General features: G+C 59.7%; 1 protein-coding gene and 1 long non-coding RNA gene across 3 annotated transcripts; one reads left to right on the top strand and one right to left on the bottom strand.

Moving 5' to 3' along the window:
- Positions 1-511: 511 nt before the first annotated feature.
- On the bottom strand, positions 512-12209 carry LOC142069009 (uncharacterized). Its single transcript, XR_012664813.1, has 4 exons — positions 11891-12209; positions 8370-8554; positions 3444-3530; positions 512-659 (listed from the first exon to the last, which is right to left on the bottom strand). It is a non-coding gene; the product is annotated as an uncharacterized LOC142069009 (long non-coding RNA).
- Positions 12210-16045: 3836 nt separating this feature from the next.
- LOC125621261 (uncharacterized) lies at positions 16046-24097 on the top strand. Of its 2 annotated transcripts, XM_048817976.2 has the most exons (8): positions 16046-16130; positions 17248-17402; positions 18114-18197; positions 19662-19750; positions 20846-21031; positions 21483-21620; positions 21826-22018; positions 22491-24097. In XM_048817976.2, exons 2-8 carry the CDS (start codon positions 17336-17338, stop codon positions 22796-22798), a joined length of 1065 nt encoding a protein of 354 aa, XP_048673933.2. In that variant the 5' UTR covers positions 16046-16130; positions 17248-17335; the 3' UTR covers positions 22799-24097. The 2 variants fall into 2 exon arrangements, with proteins under 2 accessions (XP_048673933.2, XP_048673932.2); XM_048817975.2 differs by lacking the exons at positions 16046-16130; positions 18114-18197; positions 19662-19750 and having other exon boundaries at positions 17326-17402.
- The last annotated feature ends 377 nt before the right edge of the window (positions 24098-24474 follow it).

Here is a 24474-nt window from a genome sequence, read left to right as displayed (position 1 = left end):
AAGGGTTGGAGAACAAAGGAATCAGGTGACCACCTGGCCCGGGAAAGGAACAAAGCCCAGAGGAGGAGGGGCTGGAGGGGAGTTTCAGTTTGGGGCTGGCTGGGACATGGAGTGAAGTGCAGACGTGGTTGTCTGGCTCACTGCCCCCCAAAATGGACCCAGCTGAGGGGTCCCGTTCTCTGCACCTGCAAGCTCTGTTTTAGACCATGTTCCTGTCGTCTAATAAACCTTCTGTTTTACTGGCTGGCTGAGAGTCACGTCTGACTGCGAAGTTGGGGTGCAGGACCCTCTGGCTTCCCCAGGAGCCCCGCCTGAGCGGACTCGCTGGGGGAAGCACACGGAGAGGCAGAGGATGCTGAATGCTCCGAGGTCAGACCCAGGAAGGTGGAAGCCGGGTGAGCTGTGTGTCCTGAAGACAGGCTGCTCACAGAAAGGCGACTACCCCAGAGTCCTGACTGACTTCATGGGGAGCAGTTCCAGAGCATCGCCCAGGGACTCCGTGACAAACTGCGTGACGCATGGGGCCTCCTCACTGCCCCACAGCTGATGCAATCGCACGGGTGGCATGGGTCTAACCCTGCCCCTGGCCAAGAGCCCCCATCTTTACAGGGCTTCCAGGGAACCCACACTCACAAGTCCTGCAATGCCTTTGCAAACGCCTGTGACGAAGTGGGACTGTTCTTAATGTTTCCTCTGAATAGTGTGGGGGTGCCTCAGTTTCCCCTAGGCAGTTCTTAAGTATCTAGGGGGTGGAGTAAGGGTGTCTGATCATTGCAGAGCCCTAGAGGGCAGGTGTGTGCAGGAGTCTGGACACAGAGAATGGCCGACACCCTGTTTCCTGGTAACTGATGGCCTGGGCCCTTCCCCCCCTGCAAGGTGAGAGCTGAAGGGTTGGAGAACAAAGGAATCAGGTGACCACCTGGCCCGGGAAAGGAACAAAGCCCAGAGGAGGAGGGGCTGGAGGGGGTTTTCAGTTTGGGGCTGGCTGGGACATGGAGTGAAGTGCAGACGTGGTTGTCTGGCTCACTGCCCCCCAAAATGGACCCAGCTGAGGGGTCCCGTTCTCTGCACCTGCAAGCTCTGTTTTAGACCATGTTCCTGTCGTCTAATAAACCTTCTGTTTTACTGGCTGGCTGAGAGTCACGTCTGACTGCGAAGTTGGGGTGCAGGACCCTCTGGCTTCCCCAGGAGCCCCGCCTGAGCGGACTCGCTGTGGGAAGCGCACGGAGGGGCAGAGGATGCTGAATGCTCCGAGGTCAGACCCAGGAAGGTGGAAGCTGTGTGAGCTGCGTGTCCTGAAGACAGGCTGCTCACAGAAAGGCGACTGCCCCAGAGTCCTGACTGGCTTCATGGGGAGCAGTTCCAGAGCATCGCCCAGGGACTCTGTGACAACTGGTGGCAGTGGTGGGATGTACTGCACCCCGTGGATGGTGCTTCCTGCAGTAAGTGACTGGGGAGCAGTAACACGAAGGGGGATTGCCGAGGACCAGGCCTGCTGAAGGCTCAGAGAGGAGCGGTTTCGGGGGGCGGTTAACCCCTGGGAGTGTGTGACCAGCGAGAAGGACTGTGCAGTAACAGGGTTCCCCGGGGGATTGCAGCGAGCAGTCCAAGGGGCGGAGGAGTCTGCAGCTCGACCCTGGCAAAGAGGTGGTGACCTCGAGAAGGGCTGGCACACTAGGGGTTCTCCCTGGAAACCGTGGGGAGCTGAGAACACACGGGCCTGTGAGTCCACAACAACTTGGGAAGAGCGGAGTGACGGCCTGTCACTGTCTCCTTAAGAAGGACATTGTAACCCTGTGCAAAAAGAGAGGGTTGAGCGTTGGGAAGTTCACCAAAGCAGAGTTAATCGTGCAGCTGGAGGAGGATGACCGCTCTAAGGAACAGATTCCTGACCCCAACTGGGGCTATAGCAGGATCTGGGAGCAGCTGGAGTGGGAGCCAGGCATCGCCAAGACTCCTGTCCCCGACCAGACGAGGGTCTTCACGATCGGGTTCCCCATCGGGGGATCGAGACGGACGGGATTGGAGCTGAGTCTGAGAGAGCAAGAGGACCCTGGGAGACAGCGAGAGCCTGAGAAAGAGCTGCAGAAGCAGCAGCAGCATGAACTGGCGGTGGGGGAGCGGAGAGGCCTAGGGGACCTCCCCGGGGTCAGTGGGGATAGATCCCGGGGGGCCAGTTCCGCAGGGAACCTCGAGACTAAATTGCTGCCCCTGGTTAAGGAGGGTGTGTGTGTGGATGCCCACCTCACTGCCTTTGGGCAGGCTGGCGATTTGAACCAAGGGGACCCTGCGGAAAAGCCCCGGTGTCTAGCTCCCTTGCTGGGTCCCAAGGCCATAGACTCCGTCAGCCAGATGGTTGGGGATGTGGACAGGCTCCCACTCCTGACCCCAACCTATATGTCTGTGTGGAGTTTCCTGGGGCCAGGCCACTCGGACCTCCAGTGGGAGCAGAAGGTGATGGTCAATGGGGAGACATTCTTGGGGTGGCCAAAGGGCATGGGCTGCATAAACCTTCCCACATGCGGCCTGCGAGTGCTATTGACCACCCCTGACCTAAGGGAGGGCGTGAAACTGGAAGGGCCTGGTGTAACTCCTACCAAGGAATGGGAGAGATGCTGGGGCATCCATGGGAACGTTGGTGGCTTCGAACTTCCCCAGGTCACCGGCTAAAGTGACCCCGCTCAGTTCGATCTCGAAGGGGGGAGAGATGTGACGAAGTGGGACTGTTCTTAATGTTTCCTCTGAATAGTGTGGGGGTGCCTCAGTTTCCCCTAGGCAGTTCTTAAGTATCTAGGGGGTGGAGTAAGGGTGTCTGATCATTGCAGAGCCCTAGAGGGCAGGTGTGTGCAGGAGTCTGGACACAGAGAATGGCCGACACCCTGTTTCCTGGTAACTGATGGCCTGGGCCCTTCCCCCCCTGCAAGGTGAGAGCTGAAGGGTTGGAGAACAAAGGAATCAGGTGACCACCTGGCCCGGGAAAGGAACAAAGCCCAGAGGAGGAGGGGCTGGAGGGGGTTTTCAGTTTGGGGCTGGCTGGGACATGGAGTGAAGTGCAGACGTGGTTGTCTGGCTCACTGCCCCCCAAAATGGACCCAGCTGAGGGGTCCCGTTCTCTGCACCTGCAAGCTCTGTTTTAGACCATGTTCCTGTCGTCTAATAAACCTTCTGTTTTACTGGCTGGCTGAGAGTCACGTCTGACTGCGAAGTTGGGGTGCAGGACCCTCTGGCTTCCCCAGGAGCCCCGCCTGAGCGGACTCGCTGTGGGAAGCGCACGGAGGGGCAGAGGATGCTGAATGCTCCGAGGTCAGACCCAGGAAGGTGGAACCTGTGTGAGCTGCGTGTCCTGAAGACAGGCTGCTCACAGAAAGGCGACTGCCCCAGAGTCCTGACTGGCTTCATGGGGAGCAGTTCCAGAGCATCGCCCAGGGACTCCGTGACAACGCCCATCACATTTGAGCATGCCCAGAAGTGGCTGGTTGTTGTAGGAGTCGTCATGGGATAACAGGGAAGATCATCTCATGGATCAGTAACTGGTTAAAAAAAAAGGAAACAAAGGGTAGGAATAAATGGTCAGTTAACAGAATGGAGAGGGGTAAATAGTGGAGTCTCCCAGGGGTCTGTTCTGGGACCAGTCCTATTCAACATATTCATAAATGATCTGGAGAAAGGGGTAAACAGTGAGGTGGCAAAATTTGCAGATGATACAAAACTACTCAAGATAGTTAAGTCCCAGGCAGACTGCGAAGAGCTACAAAACGATCTGACAAAACTGGGTGACTGGGCAACAAACTGGCAGATGAAATTCAATGTTGATAAATGCAAAGTAATGCACATTGGAAAACATAATCCCAACCATACATATAAAATGATGGGGTCTAAATTCACTCTTACCACTCAAGAAAGATCTTGGAGTCATTGTGGATAGTTCTCTGAAAACATCTACTCAGTGTGCAGCCGCAGTCAAAAAAGCGAACAGAATGTTGGGAATCATTAAGAAAGGGACAGAGAATAAGACAGAAAATATCCTGTTTCAGAGTAACAGCCATGTTAGTCTGTATTCGCAAAAAGAAAAGGAGTACTTGTGGCACCTTAGAAATTGTAGCTCACGAAAGCTTATGCTCAAATAAATTGGTTAGTCTCTAAGGTGCCACAAGTCCTCCTTTTCTTTTTGAGAAAATATCCTATTGCCTCTATATAAATCCATGGTACACCCACATCTTGAATACTGCGTGCAGATCTGGTTAACCCATCTCAAAAAAGATATATTGCAATTGGAAAAAGTTCAGAAAAGGACAACAAAAAGGATGAGGGATCTGGAACAGCTTCCATATGAGGAGAGATTAATAAAACTGGGACTTTTCAGCTTGGAAAACAGACGACTAAGGGGCGGATATGATTGAGGGCTATACAATCATGACTGGTGTGGAGAAAATAAATAAGGAAGTGTTATTTACTCCTTCTCATAACACAAGAACTAGGGGTCACCAAATGTAATTAAATGGCAGCAGGTGTAAAACAAACAAAAGGAAGTATTTCTTCACACAGTGCAGAGTCAACCTGTGGAACTCTTTGCCAGAGGATGTTGTGAAGGCCAAGACTATAACAGGGTTAAAAAAAGAACTAGATAAATTCATGGAGGATAGGTCCATCAATGGCTATTAGCCAGGATGGGCAGGAATGGTGTCCCAAGTCTCTGTTTGCCAGAAGCTGGGAATGAGCGACAGGGGATGGACCACTTGATGATTCCTTGTTCTGTTCATTCCCTCTGGGGCACCTGGCATTGGCCACTGTCGGCAGACCGGATACTGGGCTAGATGGACCTTTGGTCTGACCCAGTCTGGCCGTTCTTATGAGTTTTCTACCCCATCCTGCAGGGATTGCAGCCACTGGGCATGCTCCAGTGCACAGGGGCTGCTGTTGGGAAATATAGTTTGTTTCCATAGCCTCCTCTTGCTGTGGGCCATTGAGCAGATTTGTCTGCCTGCTCCAGCCTCTGCCAGCCCCACAGCGCTCTCTCCAGCCAACCCCGGCTTCTCCCAGCCCCACAGCACTCTCTCCGACCAGCCCCACTCTAGCTCTGCCTATCTCTGCGAGATTCTTCACAGAAAATCAATACTTTTTAGGATTACCCCCACATGGAAGGATGAATTCGGAAGCACAATTCATAAATGCACTTTATTTAGGCCTTTACTTCCAATTTAGTTATTCTCATATTAGAAGACATCTGACAATGAAAACCAAAAATACCAATACACGTCTGGTTTTAGAAAACAAAAAGAAAAAGAGACGTTGTTATTATAAACTGCCTCCAAAGATCCTAAGCAGCAGAAACAATCATTTGTAAACTTCCTGATCAACCCCCGCAGCCTGAAGTAGAAACACAGTAACTACATGTCAATTCTGGGCTGAATCTGTTCTTGTGTCAAGGTTTAAATCAGGAAAACGAGTTGTGTAGTACCACTGAAGGAGTAGCTGATATTTCCAGAGAAACTTTGCTTGAAACCAGCACAACTGAAGACCCTGTCAGATGAGCTACAGATCAACAAAGCCAAAGATCCTACAGATGGTCTGAAAAAAACAAAAAACCCAAAGACTCTGTAGATTAACTTGAAAGGAGCAAAACCAAAGGCGCTATAGATGAGCAGGTCAACAATGAAGCAGGTCAAAGCAGTCTTCCTGCTGAAATGGGTCTGAAGTTCCCATCTGATAAGATTCAGTTTTATCATCTGAGCAATTGTGTATGCTTGTACAGCTGGCCCTTGCCAGCCCACTGAGAGTGGTGTGTTGAAAGGGCAGCTTCCTTTTCTTCCTACAAACTGCAATTTTTTATCTGCATTTTACAGACTGCAAAACGTACGGCATGACATTTTGCATGTCAAGTGGCTAGATCCTGTCGCATTTGTTGGTTGTTCAGGGATACAAAAACTTGAAAAATCAACCTGGGTACCAGGTTTCAGTGGTTGGAAGAAGATGCACAAGTCAGTGTCTGTTCATGGGAGGAGCATTCACATGTGGCAGCTCTGCTGTTCGCACAGGGTCAGGGGGTCGATGCATGTTTGGATAAACAAACACCTGACAAGATGAGGAAATGGCAAGAAATACTACAAACTGTAGGTTTCAGAGTAACAGCCGTGTTAGTCTGTATTCGCAAAAAGAAAAGGAGGACTTGTGGCACCTTAGAGACTATCCAATTTATTTGAGCATAAGCTTTCGTGAGCTACAGCTCACTTCATGGGATGCATCCGATGAAGTGAGCTGTAGCTCACAAAAGCTTATGCTCAAATAAATTGGTTAGTCTCTAAGGTGCCACAAGTCCTCCTTTTCTTTTTACAAACTGTAGCTAGGTTAGGTCTCCCCTTCCATGGCCAGCCCGTAAAGTGCTGGAGAGCAACAATTGGGGTATTTACTTGAGCATCTTTAAGCTATTTGCTAGACATAATCCAACTTTTGCCCAATCAAGCCAGGGTAGTCAATAGGCGGACCCAGCCGCCAGACGCTTTTAAACAGACCCTGAAATCTTTTTATTTACTTATTATTATCATTATTGGGAGGGGCGGGGGGTTATTATTATTTTCTCTGGAGTCTGGACCTTGACTAGCCCTGGACCAAGAAATTTGGACCTTGACAAAAAAATAATTTACTACCCCTGGATGTATCAGTGACACCAAGAGAATCAGATACTTGAGCAAGACATTACTGATGAACTTGTAAGTTGCTTAGCATCAGAAACCAGGAGGCACATACTTAATAGCTGCAAAGAAGCCACGTTTTTTATTGTCATTGCAGATGCAACCGCGTATATTAGCCCTGTGGATCAAATGGCCATTGTGCTTTGATTTCCTATTTGATTTCAAACTGGTTCCTCTATCCCAGGCAATTTCAAAATATAACTTTAGAAGAGGCAAAGGAGGAAATTCTTAAACACATGGGAAAATACTCATCTTCTTCTTTAGACGTGGTGCATGAGATTTTGTCTTTCAAGATGTGTTATTTACAAAGGACACAGAAGGGTTCAGTTTGTCACTGGGAGTCCAGCGCTACTTGAGTTTCAGTGTCAGGGTCTCTTGGTGATGTTTTCCCAGCAATGGGAGTATTGTGCTGACTCTTTCCCACCCTACCAATTGGAGTGGCTAGTGCTGGACGTGCAAAGAGCACATTAAGATATGTAAAAACGACGTGTGCTCTGCATTGTCACAGACATGGCTGAGTGACCCTGATTTCCTTGCAACTGAGAAAGACGAGATAGCAAGGTTGGAGCTAGGGAGCATCGCAGAACAATTTGCCAAGCAGTGCAAGGTTCCAATAACCGGAAATACACAAGCCAGCACAATCCGGCTGAGATTCCGCTTTTATTTAGGCCTGTGATTTTTGTTTTATATTTATTTTTAACATTTTATGTTTCAGAAGCCTGAGGTGCTGTGTCATTGGGCCCCATGCTGCAGGTCTTCTGACCAGGTCTGACCCTTAAAGCTTCCCCGGTGCAACACCAGGCACCTGGGGCTAGTTCAGGACATGGGCTTTGCCATCGCACTGCTGATGCTTCAGGATTTCCCAGATAGGAACAGGGGGCAGGGAGAGTGAGCTGCCTGCCACTCCGTATGTGGATAGCTTGGAGGCAATAGCCCTTCTCCCTGTCCCAGTCCTGGGAGCTGATGACAGGGGTGCCCAGGCCAAGTCACTTCTTACCAGGGTCTGCATGCTGCAGGCCGCCCAGCCTGTCCTGTCCTTTGTCCCTTCCAGCCATGGCATGGAGGCGGGGGTTGCACAGCCATTCACTATGGAACTATTTCACTCCCAGCTGCAAGGACTCCCCCTCCTGCAGCTCAGGTCTGTCTGGCTTGTTCCAGCCTCAGCCCAATTAACCCTATGGATTTCTGCAGTCACTGGCAGCTGTTTTCCGTGGCCCTTTGCCATATCCTGGCTGGTTCTTGGCCCAGAGACCGCCAGGGTTTTAACTGCTTTTTGTGAACTGAAGCAGCTGGCTCGCAGACCGGGGAGACGGCTGGGAACCAGGACTCCAAGCACCCTCTTAACAGAAGTGCCAACTGGGCACTCCAGAGCACCTGGGCTGAGGCCAAGAGGCTGCAGCCATGTCTCCAGAGTGGCCACTGCAATGAGTTTGGTCCATTCTTTCAGGTCAGGGGCTGGGGCTGCTCTCACTGGGTCTGGTGAACGCAAGAGCCTTGAGGGGCCGGGATTCTCCCCCACTGGGTTTGTTGTTGGGGCCGTTCCTGATGGGGATGGCCAGCGTGTCTGGGTCTGCAGAAGGCCACCATCTGCCGCCCAAGCCCTGCCCCTCCCTGCTCCGGCTGTGTACTGCCAGCAGCATGGCTTTGGTGCCCTGTGGGTGGGCATTGTTAATGCCTCACCTAGACAGGGCAGGGGCAGCCCTCCTGAGTGCAACTCACACACAGCTCCCAGCCCACAGCTCCGGCTGGCTCGGTCTCTGCTCTGGCTTGTTGCTGGCTGGCTGCCTTATCCTGTCTTCCCGAGGCTGAGCAGTCCCACGCTGGGATGGGGTCACAGAAGAGGATCTCTCCCTGAATCCCACCTGCTGGAGAGGACAGTTAGGACGCTGGGAACCAGGTCATGAGCGTTGCTTCATCCCAGCTATGCCCTATCCTTGGAAAGCCTCGTGCCCACAGGACACAACACCAGCCTGTCCTTCCAGCTGTGTAATTTCTGCAGGCTGCCCTGCTACAGCAGCATCAGGCCAGGGTACCGCGGTCCCCAGAGGGCTCCTCGGCCACCTGACCTCTGCCTGCCAGCAGCGCTGATCATCTTGCTCCTGCCCAGTCAATTTTATGCTGGCTGCCTCTGACATGCCATATTAGTCTAGAGAGAGCCCGGTCGGCTTGCCAAGCCTTTGATGGGCAGGGGCAGAATACACTCCAGGAGTCCTCATTGAGGCCCATCCTGCCTGGGACTGGGAATTTGTTGTGGGGCTGCTTCCCTACAACCTGTGTCTGTCCCAGCCCAGCCTTCCCAATGTCATGGATCCCACACATGCAAACTACCCGCTCTGTCACATCCCATCCTATTAACAAGGGTTATTCAGCTAGGTCCCCCGAATGCAGCTCCAAGCTCAGGAACTGCCAGCCCCTCAGCCAGGCAGTGAGGACCCACCCTCGGGGCTCTATGTCCAGGCCAGGAGCCAGCCCAGCAGCAAAGCGGGGGGAAGGGGGAAATCTCATGCTGAAGGGGGTCGGTGGGGCCCAACACGCTGATGCCTGGGTCACTGTGAGCAATTGGCCACCCTTCCTGAGCGCTGGGCTCCACTCCTGCAGTCAGACTGGTTTCAGGAGAGGCAGAAATCCCTCCAACCAAGACCTCTGGGAGCTGCCCCATGTCACAGCAAGGCCCAGACACTCGCCAGGAGCCCAGTGTGCACAGGGGCTGAACTTCCAGTCCTTCCAGGCACTGCACTGCCAACTCTGCTGAGTGGGAATCACCTGCATCAGCCGTGACTGATCTTACTCTCTGCTTGCCCCGGGGCTTGTGCATACAGCTCTCAGGGGCCACCCGGTCCAGCCCCCAGAGCTCGACAAGCCTGTTCCCTGGCAACTGGCACAGGTGTCAGAGCGGCACGGAAGAGAGACAGACACGGCGCATGCAGGAAGAGCTAAAACAACAGCAATAAGCAGTCCTTGTAGGACCCTAGCAGCAGCCACCCCCCTCCTCAGCCACCCCCTCCTGCAGGCCCCACTCTGCCAGCCCCCTGCTCAGCCATGCCGTCCTGCTGGCCCCGCTCCACCAGCCCCTGCTGCAGGCCCTGCTTTGTCACCCCCTGCCACCATCCCTCACTCCACCAGCCCCCTGCTGCCAGCCCTGCAGGCCCTTCTGTCTTTTCATTGTTGAACTCCCCCTGCCCCACCAGTGGGTAGGTGACACTCAGTGCTGCCAACTCTTCCAGACTTATTAAGGGGATTTAGGCCCCTGCTGCAGGAGCTCTCAACCCACATCTCCCATGCCCACGCATGGCCCTGGGCAGGCAGAAGGCTGCCACTGACGCTGGGCTCAGAGCATCTGGCCTGGGGTTTCCCTGTTAAGATTTGCTCGTGTTACTGGGCTGCCCCCAGCAAATCCGCGGAGCCAGTGGGCTGTGCGGCCCTTTCCTGTGCCCACACAGCGGTTTTCTTGGTACCAACTAGGCCAAGAGGCGGTGTGTGCCAGGCAAGCCTCCGTCGCCCTCCCCAAGGCGAAACCCCAGGGACATGCGTGGAGTAGAGAAAGGCCCCTCGTCCGTGATGTGCCATACTCACACCCACAGGCCCAGCCCTTCCGGGAAGGGTCTTTGCGCAGCCAAGACAGGAGGAGCACCTCTGTGGGCTCTGGGAATCACCCGGTGAGGCTGTCTGCTCCAGTGAGAAGGGAGGGACGCTCAACTCTGCCCAGCCAGAATAAGGATCGTGCTGTTTGGGAAAAGCTAAGCCGCTGATTTTAGCCCCAGGAGGCCAGCCACACAGAAGGACCTCACCCCCCCAGCAATGACACATTCCTCAGGAGGCAAAGCAGGCAGAGGCCAAAGCTGTCAGGTGGCGGCCACAAGACACAGCCCTTAGCGAGCCCCCTGCCTTGTCACCCTGCAGCCCCTGCTGGGAGGGACTTTCCCTGCGGCTGCCCCTGAGAAGGCATCGCAAGGTAAATTGCCCCTAGGAGTGCAGGGTCCTAGACTGAGCACTGAGGGCTCTGCTGCAGCTTCAAGGCCTGACTGTGCCAAGCTCCGAGGGCCCCACTGAGAGGTGGCTGCAGCACAGAGTCTCGCGGGTGAGCTCTTGAAGAGGGAAGGGGACAGCAAAGCTCTCCTGTGTCCGGCCAAAGCAATGTGGCTGGGGACTAGCCAGAGCCAGCACGGAGGGAGGGACGGAGCGCAGTGGTGTGCTGACCAGGATGAAGGTGATCGGTGCAGCTGGCGGAGCAGACCTGACCCCACAAGGAGCCCAGCAAAGCCAGCACCTGGGAGCAGAGGGCACTGGCGGCCAGCATGATCTCAGAGCTTTGGCACCCTCAGCTGTTACCTCATGCGGGCAGGGGCTCCAAGGCTGAGCCCTCCTCCCTGAGCCGCCTCCCCCATAAAGTCGTTGCCTGCACGGCTGCCAAGAACGAACACAGCTGATCTGGGCAGGGAGTGTGGAGTATTCCCAGCAGCGCTGAGTGTTGGCAGAACGCCAGCTCCCTCTGTCCCCCCAGCTCCCCGCTGGCCTCAGCTGGCACTCCTGCCCTGCGTGCTCCCTCAGTGGTGCCCTGCCCATGCTAGCTGAGACACGCCACGGTGCCAGCACTGGGGTCTGCAGTGCCCGGGGCAGGTTCACAGCACAGCAAGAGGGCTGAGGCAGCCGTCTCCTGCTTCTTGTAGTCATGGTTGCCTGAATTCATCCCTGCCATGGTGCTGAGCCTGCTGCAGCAAGCGAGGGAGGGGCGATGCCTTCCCTCCCTAGGGCTGCTGGGGCTGATTCGGCCTCGAGTGCTGCCCTTTTTTGCACCCCAGCAGCCCTTAGAGGTGCTGTGACAATGGAAAACAGCCAGGGCTTAGAGCCACCCCGCCCACTCTAGGCCATGCCTCCTGCATCTGACGAGGAGGGCCCTACCCCAGGGTATTCTGCAGGGGAGTGGGGGCGGCTTTACACTGGCTTTGCAGTGACTTAGGCTGAAAACGGCCCCTTGATCCTGTGACGCCCATGCTTAATTGGAACTTCACCATGGCAAGAACACTGAGTCACGTCCGAAGTCCAACAGGCCGTTCCCCAGAAGCGAGCAGTCTCTGTTGGAAACCAGGTGAGGAGTGTGCAGTCCTGCCTCCTTGCTCTGGATTGCTCCCCACCCTACTCCCAGACCTAGTCACCCCACTTCCCCCTCACTACACTCTGCATTTCCTGGCCTAGCCCCTTACCTGCTGTGTAACTGAGTCATTGCCCAGCGCTTACTGGAAGAGGAAGCTGCAGGGAAGGCAGAGTGTGTGATGAAGGAAGCTTTGGAGAGGAGAGGGGAGCCAGCAGGCAGAGCTGACCATGTTCCCAAGTCCAGGACCAGTAACGGGAAGCGGCTGCTCTCAGTGACGGTAAATCAGATCGCAGAGATTAGAGGCCTTTCTGCCTAATCACAGGCAGCTCGAAGTTGGAGGACAAGTTACTGGAACAAAGAGGAAATAGAGGCAGTAAATAAAGAGAAACTGTTAACATATGGCCTCTGTGTGTGAAAAACGTCTCTGTGAAGGTCGAAGGTCTGTTTATGGCTCAGTCACTCACTTTATGGGGCTGCAAGGCACAGACTGCAGCTGGGTGAAGAGAAAAAGGGAAGGATGGGTGTGGGTGACACAGACAGGTGTGTCTGTATCTACACCAAGGTCCAGATGGTTGTGCAGTGTGCAGGCGGGTATGCTAGGGGTTTGGACAGTAGCAGCAGTGTGTACTTATGCAAGATGGGGTGTATGGCTGTGTAGGGGGGGTACAGCTTTGCAGAGGAGGCTCTGCTGGTGTGTGAGTACAGCTGTACACAGGGGTGCTGGAACAATTTGTATAGTGGGGGTGCTGAGAGCCATTGAACCAAACTGTAAACCCTGGATATGATGGAAACCACTTCAAGTCAGGGATGCGGCAGCACCCCTAGCTCCAGCACCTATGTGCGGGGGCAGGGTGCTTGTGCAGAAAGCCCATTAACAGGAGGAAGGGGTCTGCGCTGTAGGGGGGACAAACTGGGGGCCATGCACCATGCTCCCCCCTCCCCCCCATACTGCTCACGGGAATGGCCCAGATAGCACAAACAGAGGGGGAGGTGGATCCCCTCTTGGGCTTGCTCCCTGGCTGGAGACTGACCAGTACCAGGGCTGTGGAGTGACTCTCTGAAGACAGGTTTCAGAGTAGCAGCCGTGTTAGTCTGTATCCACAAAAAGAAAAGGAGGACTTGTGGCACCTTAGAGACTAACCAATTTATTTGAGCATGAGCTTTCGTGAGCTACAGCTCACTTCCACTGCGTGCACCCGATGAAGTGAGCTGTAGCTCATGAAAGCTTATGCTCAACTAAATTGGTTAGTCTCTAAGGTGCCCCAAGTATTCCTTTTCTTTTCTCTTCTCTGAAGACAGTGCTGGTATAGGCCCAGCTCCACGGGCTGCCCTGACCTGGGGAATGGCCCCATGTGCTATGATAGCATTCGTCCTGCCCTCCTCCCTGGAACCACTGACCCCAAGAGGGCCTGGCAGGGGCCAGGCTCTGGGCTTCCGCAGCAGACATGCTGGGGTTTATTGGATCCTGGTGCTCAGAGCCATATCCGGGACATCTCTCCACATGTCAGGCAGGTTCTGGCACTGAACCTGCCCCCTCCTGGGGGGCTGCTACAGACCTCATGACTGTGACCCAGTAGATACCTGCGGGGAGTGCATGGCTCTCAGCTGTGCTGCTGCACTCAGCCAGCTCACAGGGCTCCCCAGGGACCAACCCCTGGCCCTTTCTGCTCTATGCAGGTTCTTACAGCCGTCCACTGCTCCAGGACACAATCACAGAGCCCCTTGGCGGGCCCAGCTTCTCCTGCCCATCATATAAGCAATGTTTAGTCTGAGTCCCTCCAGTTCCCATCTGGGCACTGCCTCCTCCTTCGGCCCTGGGGGGCCAAGGAGGGAGACCCCATGCACAGAACAGCTGAAGTCCCAGCGTTCCTCACCGACACAGCCGGCCAAAGTCTTCACTCACTGCAGGCACTCCCCCTCTGCTGCCCTGGGGATGGCACAGCCCCTCTCTCCCTGCCACAGCCCAAGCAAGAGGAGTCAGTTGGGGGATTTCACCGGGGCCTCGGAACCTGTCCTGAGAAATGGCCTTCCTCCCAGTGTGGACCTGTAAAGCATGTGCATGAGCGTGTGCCTGGACACCCGTCAGCATACAGGCCACACAGAGCCATTCTCCTGGCAAGGCTGGGAGTGGGATTGGAACAGAGCGGAAAAGGCTCATGGTGGAGCAGGACACGGCCTTTCTGAGCCATGCACACAGCGACTTTTGTGTGTGCAGCATGTTGGTTTTGTCAGGGGACCAAGAGTTCTGTAGAGCCTCGGAACAAAGGGGGAGGAGATTTTATATTGATCTCCATACAACCCGTTTACCCACCTGTGCGCCAGCCGTATTGAGCATTAGACTCCAGTGCAGAGGGCTGTAACTGCCAGGCTGGGCTCGGATTCCCAGCAACAAAGGTCACTGCTTTGGTTTCCTGTTAGCAGCTGTAGCAGCGTGACAAGAATAATTACAATTAAATAAATATGTTTCTGTGTGTGCACAGAAAAGGCACAAAGGTTGGATTCAAACTGCCCATCTCCCTGGAGAAGAGTGCCGACCCACAGTATGTGAGGAACATGCCCGCTCTGACCCAGGGATCTCTTCCGGAGCCGGCGAACACCCGGTGGAGGAGTCACCCCCAGAAAGGGACCAGGGGCTGGGGCAATGGAGCCTGAGGGAGCTGCAGATTCAGAGCACCAAGGTGACTGTGAGAGTGCTGGGGAGGAGAACAGCACAAACCAGCCATGTTCAGCCTGAGTGTCCCCTTGGTCATTCCCTTCCTGCAGCAGCCCTGCCATTGCCATAGTGGGGCCAGGATCAGGAGGATCTGAGAGCACAACTGGGACTTCAGCCGGCAGGGGCAGAGGGAGCTTCCCAGAGACAGGGATGGGTTCACTGGGGTCAGGACAGGATAGCAGGGAGGGCACCTGGGAATGAGGGCCCTTACTTGATTTCTTTAGCCACTGGCATAGGGCAGCACTCCCTCCCCTCTCCTCCCCTAGCCAGGTCCCCGGCACCAAACACACATGCAGAACCGGGGCCATGCTGATGGTCTGCAGCCAAGGGTGCCAGAGAAGGAGTTCCCCTCCCTGCTGGGGATGGAGCAGGGTGATGGTACCAGACACATGAGTCAGACCCTGCCTCTGTCCCTGCCACAGGTACTCTTACACTTGGCCAGAGAGACTCCTGCAGAGTAATTGTCTTCGGGTGTCAGCAAATGGCATCAAGCAGTCAGTAACATCAGAACATGTCCCCTGGGGACAGTAACCCGCTTATAAGCCCCACTCCTTGCAGACTTCATCCGCCTCCCACTCCTGCCACGGGCAAACCTCACATGGACAAAGCGTGCCAATGCTGCACTTGGAACTGGGCTGCAGATTCCTGCATCTCCTCACCCATGCTTTGCCCTAGGAGGGCATTGGCTTGCCAAGGGATCAGAGTTAGCCCAGCTCATATCCCTGCCCTTGATTAGCCAGGCAGCCCCACTGCTCCGAGAAACCTGCATCAAAAGAAACACCGGCAGCCCTAACAGCCCAGCACGTCAGGGGACGCGTCCTCCTGGCAGCGGCTCAGCGACACGCCGCCTTCGAATGCGAGCTCTCTGGGGCAGAGGCCGCTCTCCCCCTGTGTCTGCACGGCCCCTGCCTGGACGGGGCCACCGCTCCGGGACATCACGGGCTGCATTTGGGGCCTGCGGTCAGAGCCGAGCTGCCTCAGGCCTGCTCGAAACCTCACCCGGCTGGCGCCACCTGCCTCCCCAGGCACCTGCATGCCGCGGCGGCCCCCAGGCCTGGCCCAGAGACCCGGGTGGGGCGGGCAGAGCTGCCCCACACGGCCCCGGCCAGTTCTTCAGGAGCCAGTGTGCTTTGGACCCACAACCACACCTAACCATGGACATCCGCTCGCTCCCAGGCTCTGCGCCCGGTGGCTGCCGCCCGGAGCCACCCCCCGGGCTACGAACCGGGGCGCCTGGGCCCCTCGGGCAGCCCCACAGCGGAGGGGCCGGGAGCCCCCAGGTGGGGGGGGGCAAAGGGGGGGAGAGCCAGCCGGGAGGGCGGGGCGCCCGGCAGACCCCGCCCCCGGCCACGCCCCCTGGGCTCTGGGTTCCAGCCCCGGCCGGGCGGGGGCTGCGGTTCCCAGGATGCCCTGCGGCCGGCACGGGGCGGTGCCGCTGCCGCAAGGCATGCTGGGCCCTGTAGTCCAGCTGGGCGCGGGGGGGGCGATGCTGCGGCTGCTTCGCGTGGGTCGTGCCGCCGGGCGGGGGGGGCGCTCGCCCTGCAAGCCCCCCCCCGCCCCACGGCGCACCGGGGCGACCGGGCCTCCCTGCAAGGGGGGGGGGGCCCGACCCGGCCCGGCCCGGCGCGGCCGATGGGTGCGTGGGGGGGACGGCCCGGGCGCGGCCTGGCCGCAGTGGGGGGAGAAGCCCGGGGGGGGGATTAGAGGCTTGGGAGAGGTGGGGGGCGAGGGCGTGGAGGGGGAGAGGCTGGAGGGAGGCGGGGAGGGGAAGAGGCCTGGGGGAGGCCGGGGGGAGAGGAGTGCGGGGGGGGGAGAGGGCAGGGGAGGAGTGCGGGGGGGGAGAGGGCAGGGGAGGAGTGCGGGGGGGGGAGAGGAGTGCGGGGGGGGAGAGGGCAGGGGAGGAGGCCGGGGGGAGAGGAGTACGGGGGGGGGGAGAGGAGTACGGGGGGGGGAGAGGGCAGGGGAGGAGGCCGGGGGGAGAGGAGTGCGGGGGGGGGAGAGGGCAGGGGAGGAGGCCGGGGGGAGAGGAGTGCGGGGGGGGAGAGGGCAGGGGAGGAGGCCGGGGGGAGAGGAGTGCGGGGGGGGGGAGAGGGCAGGGGAGGAGTGCGGGGGGGGAGAGGGCAGGGGAGGAGGCCGGGGGGAGAGGAGTACGGGGGGGGGAGAGGGCAGGGGAGGAGTGCGGGGGGAGAGGAGTACGGGGGGGGGAGAGGGCAGGGGAGGAGTGCGGGGGGAGAGGAGTACGGGGGGGGAGAGGGCAGGGGAGGAGTGCGGGGGGAGAGGAGTACGGGGGGGGGAGAGGGCAGGGGAGGAGTGCGGGGGGAGAGGAGTGCGGGGGGGGGAGAGGGCAGGGGAGGAGGCCGGGGGGAGAGGAGTACGGGGGGGGGAGAGGGCAGGGGAGGAGTGCGGGGGGGGAGAGGGCAGGGGAGGAGGCCGGGGGGAGAGGGCAGGGGAGGAGTGCGGGGGGGGAGAGGGCAGGGGAGGAGGCCGGGGGGAGAGGAGGCCAGGGAGAGAGGGCAGGGGAGCAGGGGGGAGGCCGGGGGGGCAGGGGAGAGGCCGGGGGGAGAGGGCAGGAGAGGCCTGGGGGGGGCAGGGGAGAGGCCGGGGGGAGAGGGGGGGGAGAGGGCAGGGGAGGACAGGGGGAGAGGCCTGGGGGGGCAGGGAAGAGCCCGGGGGGGGCTGGCCCAGCCAGGCCATCACAGACATTGCCTAGCCTGCCCGTTCTTCTCCAAGCTGGTTGTGCTCTCCCACCCCAGCCCCTCGCCGCCGGCCCCGCGCAGCTGGGGGGCCCAGCCCCATGTGGTGGATCTGCGCAGCGACACAGTGACCCGGCCCAGCGCGGAGATGAGACAGGCCATGGCCCAGGCCGAGGTGGGGGATGACGACTATGGGGAGGACCCGACGGTCAATGGTGAGGCCTGGGGGCAGCGCTGTGGTGACCGGGCCCCGGTGGCTGGGACACCCCCACTCAGAGCCAGAGAGTGGGCTGCCCTGGCCCCCCCCGCAGACTCCTGCTCCCACAGACGTGCCCAGCCCCAGGGTGGGGCCAGCCCTCCCCTCTGCAGGTAGCCGGGGTGGGTCACAAGCAGGACAACACAGTGGCAGCAGCTGTGGGGAGCCCAGAGCGGAACCGCACGGAGAGGAGGGGCCGGGGGAGGGCAGGTGTGTAGGGCAAGGGGGCCGAGCATCAGCTTCCAGGAACGGATCCCATGGGGCTGTGAACTCGGGCTCCCCCTCCCGCACACATCAGGTGGGCAGATGCTGCTTCTGCAGGGGCTTCCTGGTACACTTTCGAAGTCTGGTCATGAGCAGAACGAGTGCCCAGCCCCTCCCTTCTCCTGCCAGGGCTGGGGCAGGGACCCACTGAACCCCGAGCAAATCACCTGCCAGGGCAGCAGGGGTCAATGCAGTGGGTCTCGGCCAAGCTGGAGGGCTCCAGGGTGACAGGAACCCCCTGCTCGGTGCCTGTGCTACCCCCACCCCCAAAGGGCACACGGATTCTGTGAGCTGCCCCACTGGTTGCTGCCATGAGGGGCACATTGCTGGCACGTTCTCTTGTTCGCATGCCGCCCCAAGTGCTAATGACCCCCCCGCGCGCGCCCCTGTGACCCTTTCCATGCAGAGCTGCAGCACGTGGCCGCCCAGCTCCTAGGAACGGAGGAGGCTTTGTTTGTGCCAACGTCGACCATGGCAAACCTCATTGCTGGTGAGTCCCGTGGGGCGGGCAGACCAGCGCAGCGCTGGCTGGCTACGAGCCAGCTGCCGGGCTCTTCCGTAGCACCCCCTGAGCAGCGGCTCGGCAAGTGGCTCTTGGCTGCCGCGGGCCTGGGAAGTGTGTCTCTGCCAAATTAAAGCTTCAGCCCCAGCCTCTCCCAGCAGGGGGTGCCGTGGGGAACAGGGAGCGCTGACTGTGGGGGGAGCCCCCAGCTACTCCCGCCCCAGCCTGTCCCAGCAGGGGGTGCTGTGGGGGGCAGGGCAGGAGCACTGATGGTGGGGGGGAGCCCCCAGCTACTCCCACCCCAGCCTGTCCCAGCAGGGGGTGCCGTGGGGAACAGGGAGCGCTGACTGTGGGGGGAGCCCCCAGCTACTCCCGCCCCAGCCTGTCCCAGCAGGGGGTGCTGTGGGGGGCAGGGCAGGAGCACTGATGGTGGGGGGGAGCCCCCAGCTACTCCCACCCCAGCCTGTCCCAGCAGGGGGTGCCGTGGGGAACAGGGAGCGCTGACTGTGGGGGGAGCCCCCAGCTATTCCTGTCCCAGCAGGGGGTGCTGTGGGGGGCAGGGCAGGGCAGGAGCACTGATGGTGGGGGAGAGCCCCCAGCTACTCCCAGCCCAGCCTGTCCCAGCAGGGGATGCTGTGGGGAACAGGGAGCGCTGACTGTGGCGGGAGCCCCCAGCTATTCCCGCCCCAGCCTGTCCCAGCAGGGGGTGCTGTGGGGGGCAGGGCAGGAGCTCTGACCGGGTGGGGGGGAGCCCCCAGCTGATCCCGTCCCAGCAGGGGGTGCTGTGGGGAGCTGGGCAGGAGCACTGATGGTAGGGGGGAGTTCACGGCTAATCCCTCCGCAGCAGGGGGTGCTGTGGGGGGCAGGGCTGGAGTGCTGACTGTGGGGGGAGCCCCCAGCTACTCCCGCCTCAGCCTGTCCCAGCAGGGGGTGTTGTGGGGGGCAGGGCAGGAGCACTGACGGTGGCGAGGAAGCTCACAGCTAATCCCACCCCAGCCTTGTCCCAGCACGGGGTGCTGTGGGGGGCAGGGCAGGAGCACTGACTGGGGGGTGGGGGGAAGCTGCCAGCTAATCCCACCCCAGCCAGTTGCAGCAGGGGCTGCTGTGGCAAGCACCACTTGTTCAGGGGCAGCCGGGACTGTTTCAAGTGCCCCTGTGGTTGAGCCATGGGGTGGCCAGTCCCTGGCCCCAGGGGCTCAGTCGGCAGCTGGCTTTTGTGGCAGCTGCTCCCCAGGAGACAGGGAGGCACACGGCACATCTTGGTGAAGGGGAATGCCAAAGCAGCCCCTGCTGGGCCCACAATCTGCCTGTCTGTGGGGCCAGAGCCCTGCTGCTTTGTGCCCCACACGGCTCGGCCCCGTGGAACTGCTCCTGACGTGCTTCCCCCAGTCTGTCTACCAAGGCCCCACCCATCCCCCTCCTGTCCCCCTTCACTGCCCTCTCTTGTCCCAGTGATGTGCCATTGCCAGCGAAGGGGGGCTCAGCTGCTCGTCGGGAGGGAGGCCCATCTGCACGTCTTCGAACAGGGAGGGGTTGCTCAGGTATGCGGTGCACTTGGGCCTGGCTTGGGCACCCTCCCCTGGCTAAGGAAACCGCAGGGCGCTGCCCTGTCGCCTCAGGGCAGCTTTGGATGGTCTGGAATGGGTGGGTCAGATTCTGATCCCGTTTGGGATTCCCGGGTGGGGAGCGCTGCCCCAAACCCTCCCGGCATGGAGGGAAGGGCCAAGGGATGCACGAGGAGCATCCCCCACCTCTGCATGGTCCCAGCTGGGGAGAGTCTTGTACGCTCACTGCCTGGGCAGGGCCGTGCACACACACTGTGTCTGTCGTGAGCAGGGGAGCAGAGCGGGGTCAGAACCCCAGCAGGGCCTGAATCTCAGAAACAAATCCCCATGTGGCTGCTGTCCCAGTGTCTGCATGTGCGCGGATGGCCTGGTGTGGGGCCAGAGGCTTTGCCCCTGCCCCATCGCTCTAACATGGAGGGGGGCAGGTGTCTCTAGTGGAGGGGGTGTGGGACGGGGTCACAGGGGGGCAGCACTGGGCCAAGTTCTCAGGCAGGTCACAGTAGGACTGTGAATCCTGGCCAGCTGCTGCCCCCCTGTGGCCACTCGCAGCAGCAACCGTGGGGGAAAGAATGCCCTGCCAGGCTTTGCCCGAGGAGCTCTGTGTTCCTCCGCCCCGGGGTGCCCGGCTGTCCCCTGCCCCACCCCCTCGGCCTCTGGTGCTTCAGGCCTCTACCAAGGCTCCGGCTTTTCTTGGCTTGCTGTTAAATGAGCGGTCATGGGGCTGGTTCTGTGCAAACCCAGGGCTCAACCCCTCACTCGGGTGATGTGCTCAGCAGCCGCAGGCCATGGCAGAAGGCCACACTGCGGGTAGCATCAGGGTGCAAGGGCTGAGCACAGGAGTCCCGGGAACACCCTGGGCTGGGAGAGATCGGGGAGGTGTGGGATGGAGATGTAGTGGGGGTAGGATAGGTTTGGAGCAGGGGTGGGGCGGGGACACCTTGGAGTTATATGTGGAAGTGAGCCATGGTCAGATGTTTCTTTCCCACTCTGGTGAACATGGCTCGCTGGGACAGAGCGTGGCTTTGGGTGCCCTCGGGCCTGCCCACACTCACCATGCTGTCCCGGGCATAGGTAGCTGGGGTCCATTCCCAGGTGCTGCAGAATCTGCCAGATGGCACCTTGGACCTCGACGAGCTGGAGTCGACAGTCCGTGCGGGTTATGGCAGCCGGTACCACCCTCGCTCAGTGCTCATCTGCCTGGAGAACACCCACAACTCTGCAGGGGGCCGGGTGCTCCCCCTTGCCTACCTCAGGGAGGTGCGTCTCGCAGTCCACGAGTGCGCTGTTCTCAGCGCAGCCCGTCCCGCTGCCTGGCTCCTGGAGCTGGCATGAGAAGCTTCCTGTGGGGCGGCACCACCGGCCCTGGCCTCAGCCCCAAGGCGCCGTCTGGGGCTCCTGGTCTGGTGGTTCAAGAGCCAACTCCTGCCCCGCCTGCTAACTCGGAGCAGCTGGGCCAACTGCCCTCTGTGCCCTGTATCACAGGGGTGCGCTGGCTGGAGGATGCAGCCACCCACGTGTGCTCGGCCCCAAAGGCAGGGCCTTATCTGAGACTGAGTGGCTGGGCTGGGTGTCGAGGGCAGGGTGGGGCAGCAGGCTACACAAAGCCACAGCCTTGCCATGGGCCCTGAGTCCAGCCTCTGGCAGCTCTCTGGGGCTCCGCATCCAGCTGCTTCCACTGGCCCCGGCCTCACCACGTTCTCCTCTCCAGGTGCGCCTGCTTGCTGACCGCTACAGGCTGCATATCCACATGGACGGGGCACGGCTGATGAATGCAGCTGTGGCCCAAGGCATCGCCCCGGCTCAGATCACCCAGCACTGCGACTCCGTCTCCCTCTGCTTCTCCAAGGTGTGTCCGGAGACAGGGGGTGCAGGGAAGATGATGCACCACGGAGCAGGTCCCCAGGGCCAGCTGGGAGGGGCATGAGACAGCTCCAGGGGGAGCCCACTCTGGGACAGGCAGCAGATACCCAGGAGTCAGGGTGGGAGGCCCCTTTGGGGCACGGGGTGGTTCCCTTGGGGGCCAGCTCTGACTTCCTCTCTTGGCAGTGCAGGGGCTGGGTGCCCCGGCCGGAGCACTGGTTGCTGGTTGCAGAGAGTTCGTGGCAGAGGCCTGGCGCATGCGGAAGCTGCTTGGTGGAGGGATGCGCCAGGCAGGGGTGCTGGCGGCAGCTGCCCGCGTAGGGCTGGAGCGCATGGAGGAGACGCTGCAGAGAGACCACGGCAACGCCCGCAGCTTCGCCCAAGGTGCCGGCAGGTGCCCTGCTCCAGAAGCGAGGCCAAGGGCTTTGTGCCTATGGGTGGGGGAGGGGATAGGCTGGACCCTGCTGGGCAGGAGCCCAGGACACATTGCCCCTGGCTCGGGGAAGCTGAGGTTGGCCCAGTTCAGTCAGGGATAACCCTGGTGTCCTGGCCCCATCCTCCTCTTTGTCCCTCAGCACGTGCCTGGCTCAGGCCTGGGAGCTCAGCTTGGGCACAGAAAGGCTGTGGGGTTTGCCTGCCCTGGGAGGGTAAGGGATCCAGCTAGGGGCTCCCAGGAGGGTCAAAAGGGGAACCTGGTGCCTTCCCTGCAGCTCCCCCAGCCCCATCTCCTGTGAGCAGAGGAGGGATGGGCCCCTCACTGTTTTACCCCAGGGCCTGCAGAATCCCTCTGCGCCATGGGGGGCAAGCCTGGCGCTCGTTCAGGCACAGCCTAACAGCATGTGTCCTTCACCCCCAGGCGTCTGGGAGCTTGGCTCGCCCATCTGCTCCGTCGACCCCTCGGCCGTGGAGACCAACATGGTGCTGGTGACGGTGGCTGTGCCCTGGCTGTCCCCTGAGGAGCTGTGTGAGCGCATGCAGGCGGTGAGCGAGGAGGAGGTGGCTGAGACAGGGCGTGCTGTCAGCGTGCGGCTGTTCCCATGGGCCGCGCGCTCCCTGCGGGCCGTCTGGCACTGTGACGTCTCCGCACAGGACACCCAGCTGGCAGCCAACAAGCTGAAATTTGTGGCCGAGCAGTGCAGGCGGGAGCGAGGTGCTGCACCCTAGAGAGGGCAGGAGGGGTGCACCCAGGCCAGACAGGAGACTGTCCCCGCCTCTGCCCTTCGGAGCCCAGGGCTGCCAAGCAAGGATCGAACATCCCAGCGCGAGCTGGGGGCCCAGCCTGCCCAGCAGGATGCCACTGGCTGGCCACCCACATGGGAACCACAGCCACTTGGCCCACATGGCCGGCTCCAGCCACAGTGCAGCGGAGTCGGGGCTTGCCTGTCTGGGCCAGCCCCACTCGGGGAATGGAGCCAGCCAGGGCCATGGCAGTGGGAGTTAAACGGGGCATGGCCCTAGTGGTTGCATTACCCAGCCCGATGACTGAGCCATGCTGGGCTGCACTGCCCCTGAGCCTCCTGCTCACCTGTCTACACTTCACCGGCCCAGCCAGAAGCTGCTCACTGCTCCAAACACAGGAGCAGGCCTTCCCCACGCTGCCAGAGACGTCTGTGGATGCAGTGCTGCTGCCAGTTGAAACAGGGCCTTGGCCCCTCTTCCCACAGTGCCTCTGGAGGTATCCCACAATCTAGGGTGACAGCTTCCCAGGGGCCTGGGGGCAAGGCCGGGAGCCGCGGATCCCTGCCCATAGGGATGTGCGCCATGGGCCCTGCACACAGGGCAGCGTGACCAACAGCTCTAGGATTCCTGGGTGCCCGCTACACCCAGGGAACGTGTGAGGACCTACGCCCTGGAGCCTGGCAGCTGGGCTCCAGGCTCTGGAGTCTGCTGTAGAGGATGCAGGGCTGGAAGCGCTGGTGCAGCGTGCTTTGCTCAGTGCCTTTGCTGGCGCGGCAGGTTTGCACCCGTTGGTTGCTGGAGCTGACAGCCAGTCCCCTCAGCTGCCAGCTGGGCAGCTTCCTTCAGGCACTGAATCCCGCTGTGCTTCCTGGGCGCACGTGACCCCATGCCCCCGGATCTGCAGCCTGCCTGTGGGCTCTGGCTGGAGTTTAAGGTGTTGGTTGTGACCCACAAGCCCTAAGCGGCCCGCCTGAGGGATTGACCCTGCCCATGCGGTGCTGCCACAGCTGGGTCCCAGTGATACGGGGGGGGCAGGGCATTCTCCATGCGGGTACTGAGCCCCTGGAACGTGCTATGGAGCAGCCCACCGGGGGCCATGCTGAGAGAGCCCTGGTGTAAGGGGGCAGGGCTGGGGCACCCCACGATGGAGTCTCTGCAGTTCTTGGTTGAACGCTCCCTTTCCTGGGGCTGGCTGCAGTTGTGGGTTGATGTGGGGGCGCCTGGAGCCTTGGAGAGGCTGCTCTACTTCCCTGTGGCTAAATAAAGAACAAGCTCCTGGCCTGGCTTAGGGGTTTGTCTGCTAAGGCTGTATTAGTGCAGGGCTCCAGCTGGTCAGGAGCGCACTGCACCATGGCTGCCAAAATTCAGTTTCTTCAGCAAGAGGCACCGCTGCGCCGCAGCCGGATGGGGCATACGGAGAGGGGTTCCGGGTGCTGCTCAGCCCTGCTCCTTCCCAGGCCGGGAGATCCAGCCCCTGGGGCCAAGGCAGTGCTGCAGCAGCCCTTGTGTTAGGATATAGATATTCAGGCCTGTCTATAAAGGCCTATACTTTAAGAATTTAGGTGTATTCTTATCACTTGGCTAGTTAGAGGTATAAAAGAAAGAATCAAAATCACTGTCTGCCAGTGTAAGGGCCTTTTCTTACTGTGACAGTCTGAGGC

Source organism: Caretta caretta, chromosome 14 (assembly GCF_965140235.1).
Source record: "Caretta caretta isolate rCarCar2 chromosome 14, rCarCar1.hap1, whole genome shotgun sequence".
NCBI lineage: Eukaryota > Metazoa > Chordata > Testudines > Cheloniidae > Caretta > Caretta caretta.
This window is presented reverse-complemented; position numbering and strand designations above follow the sequence as displayed.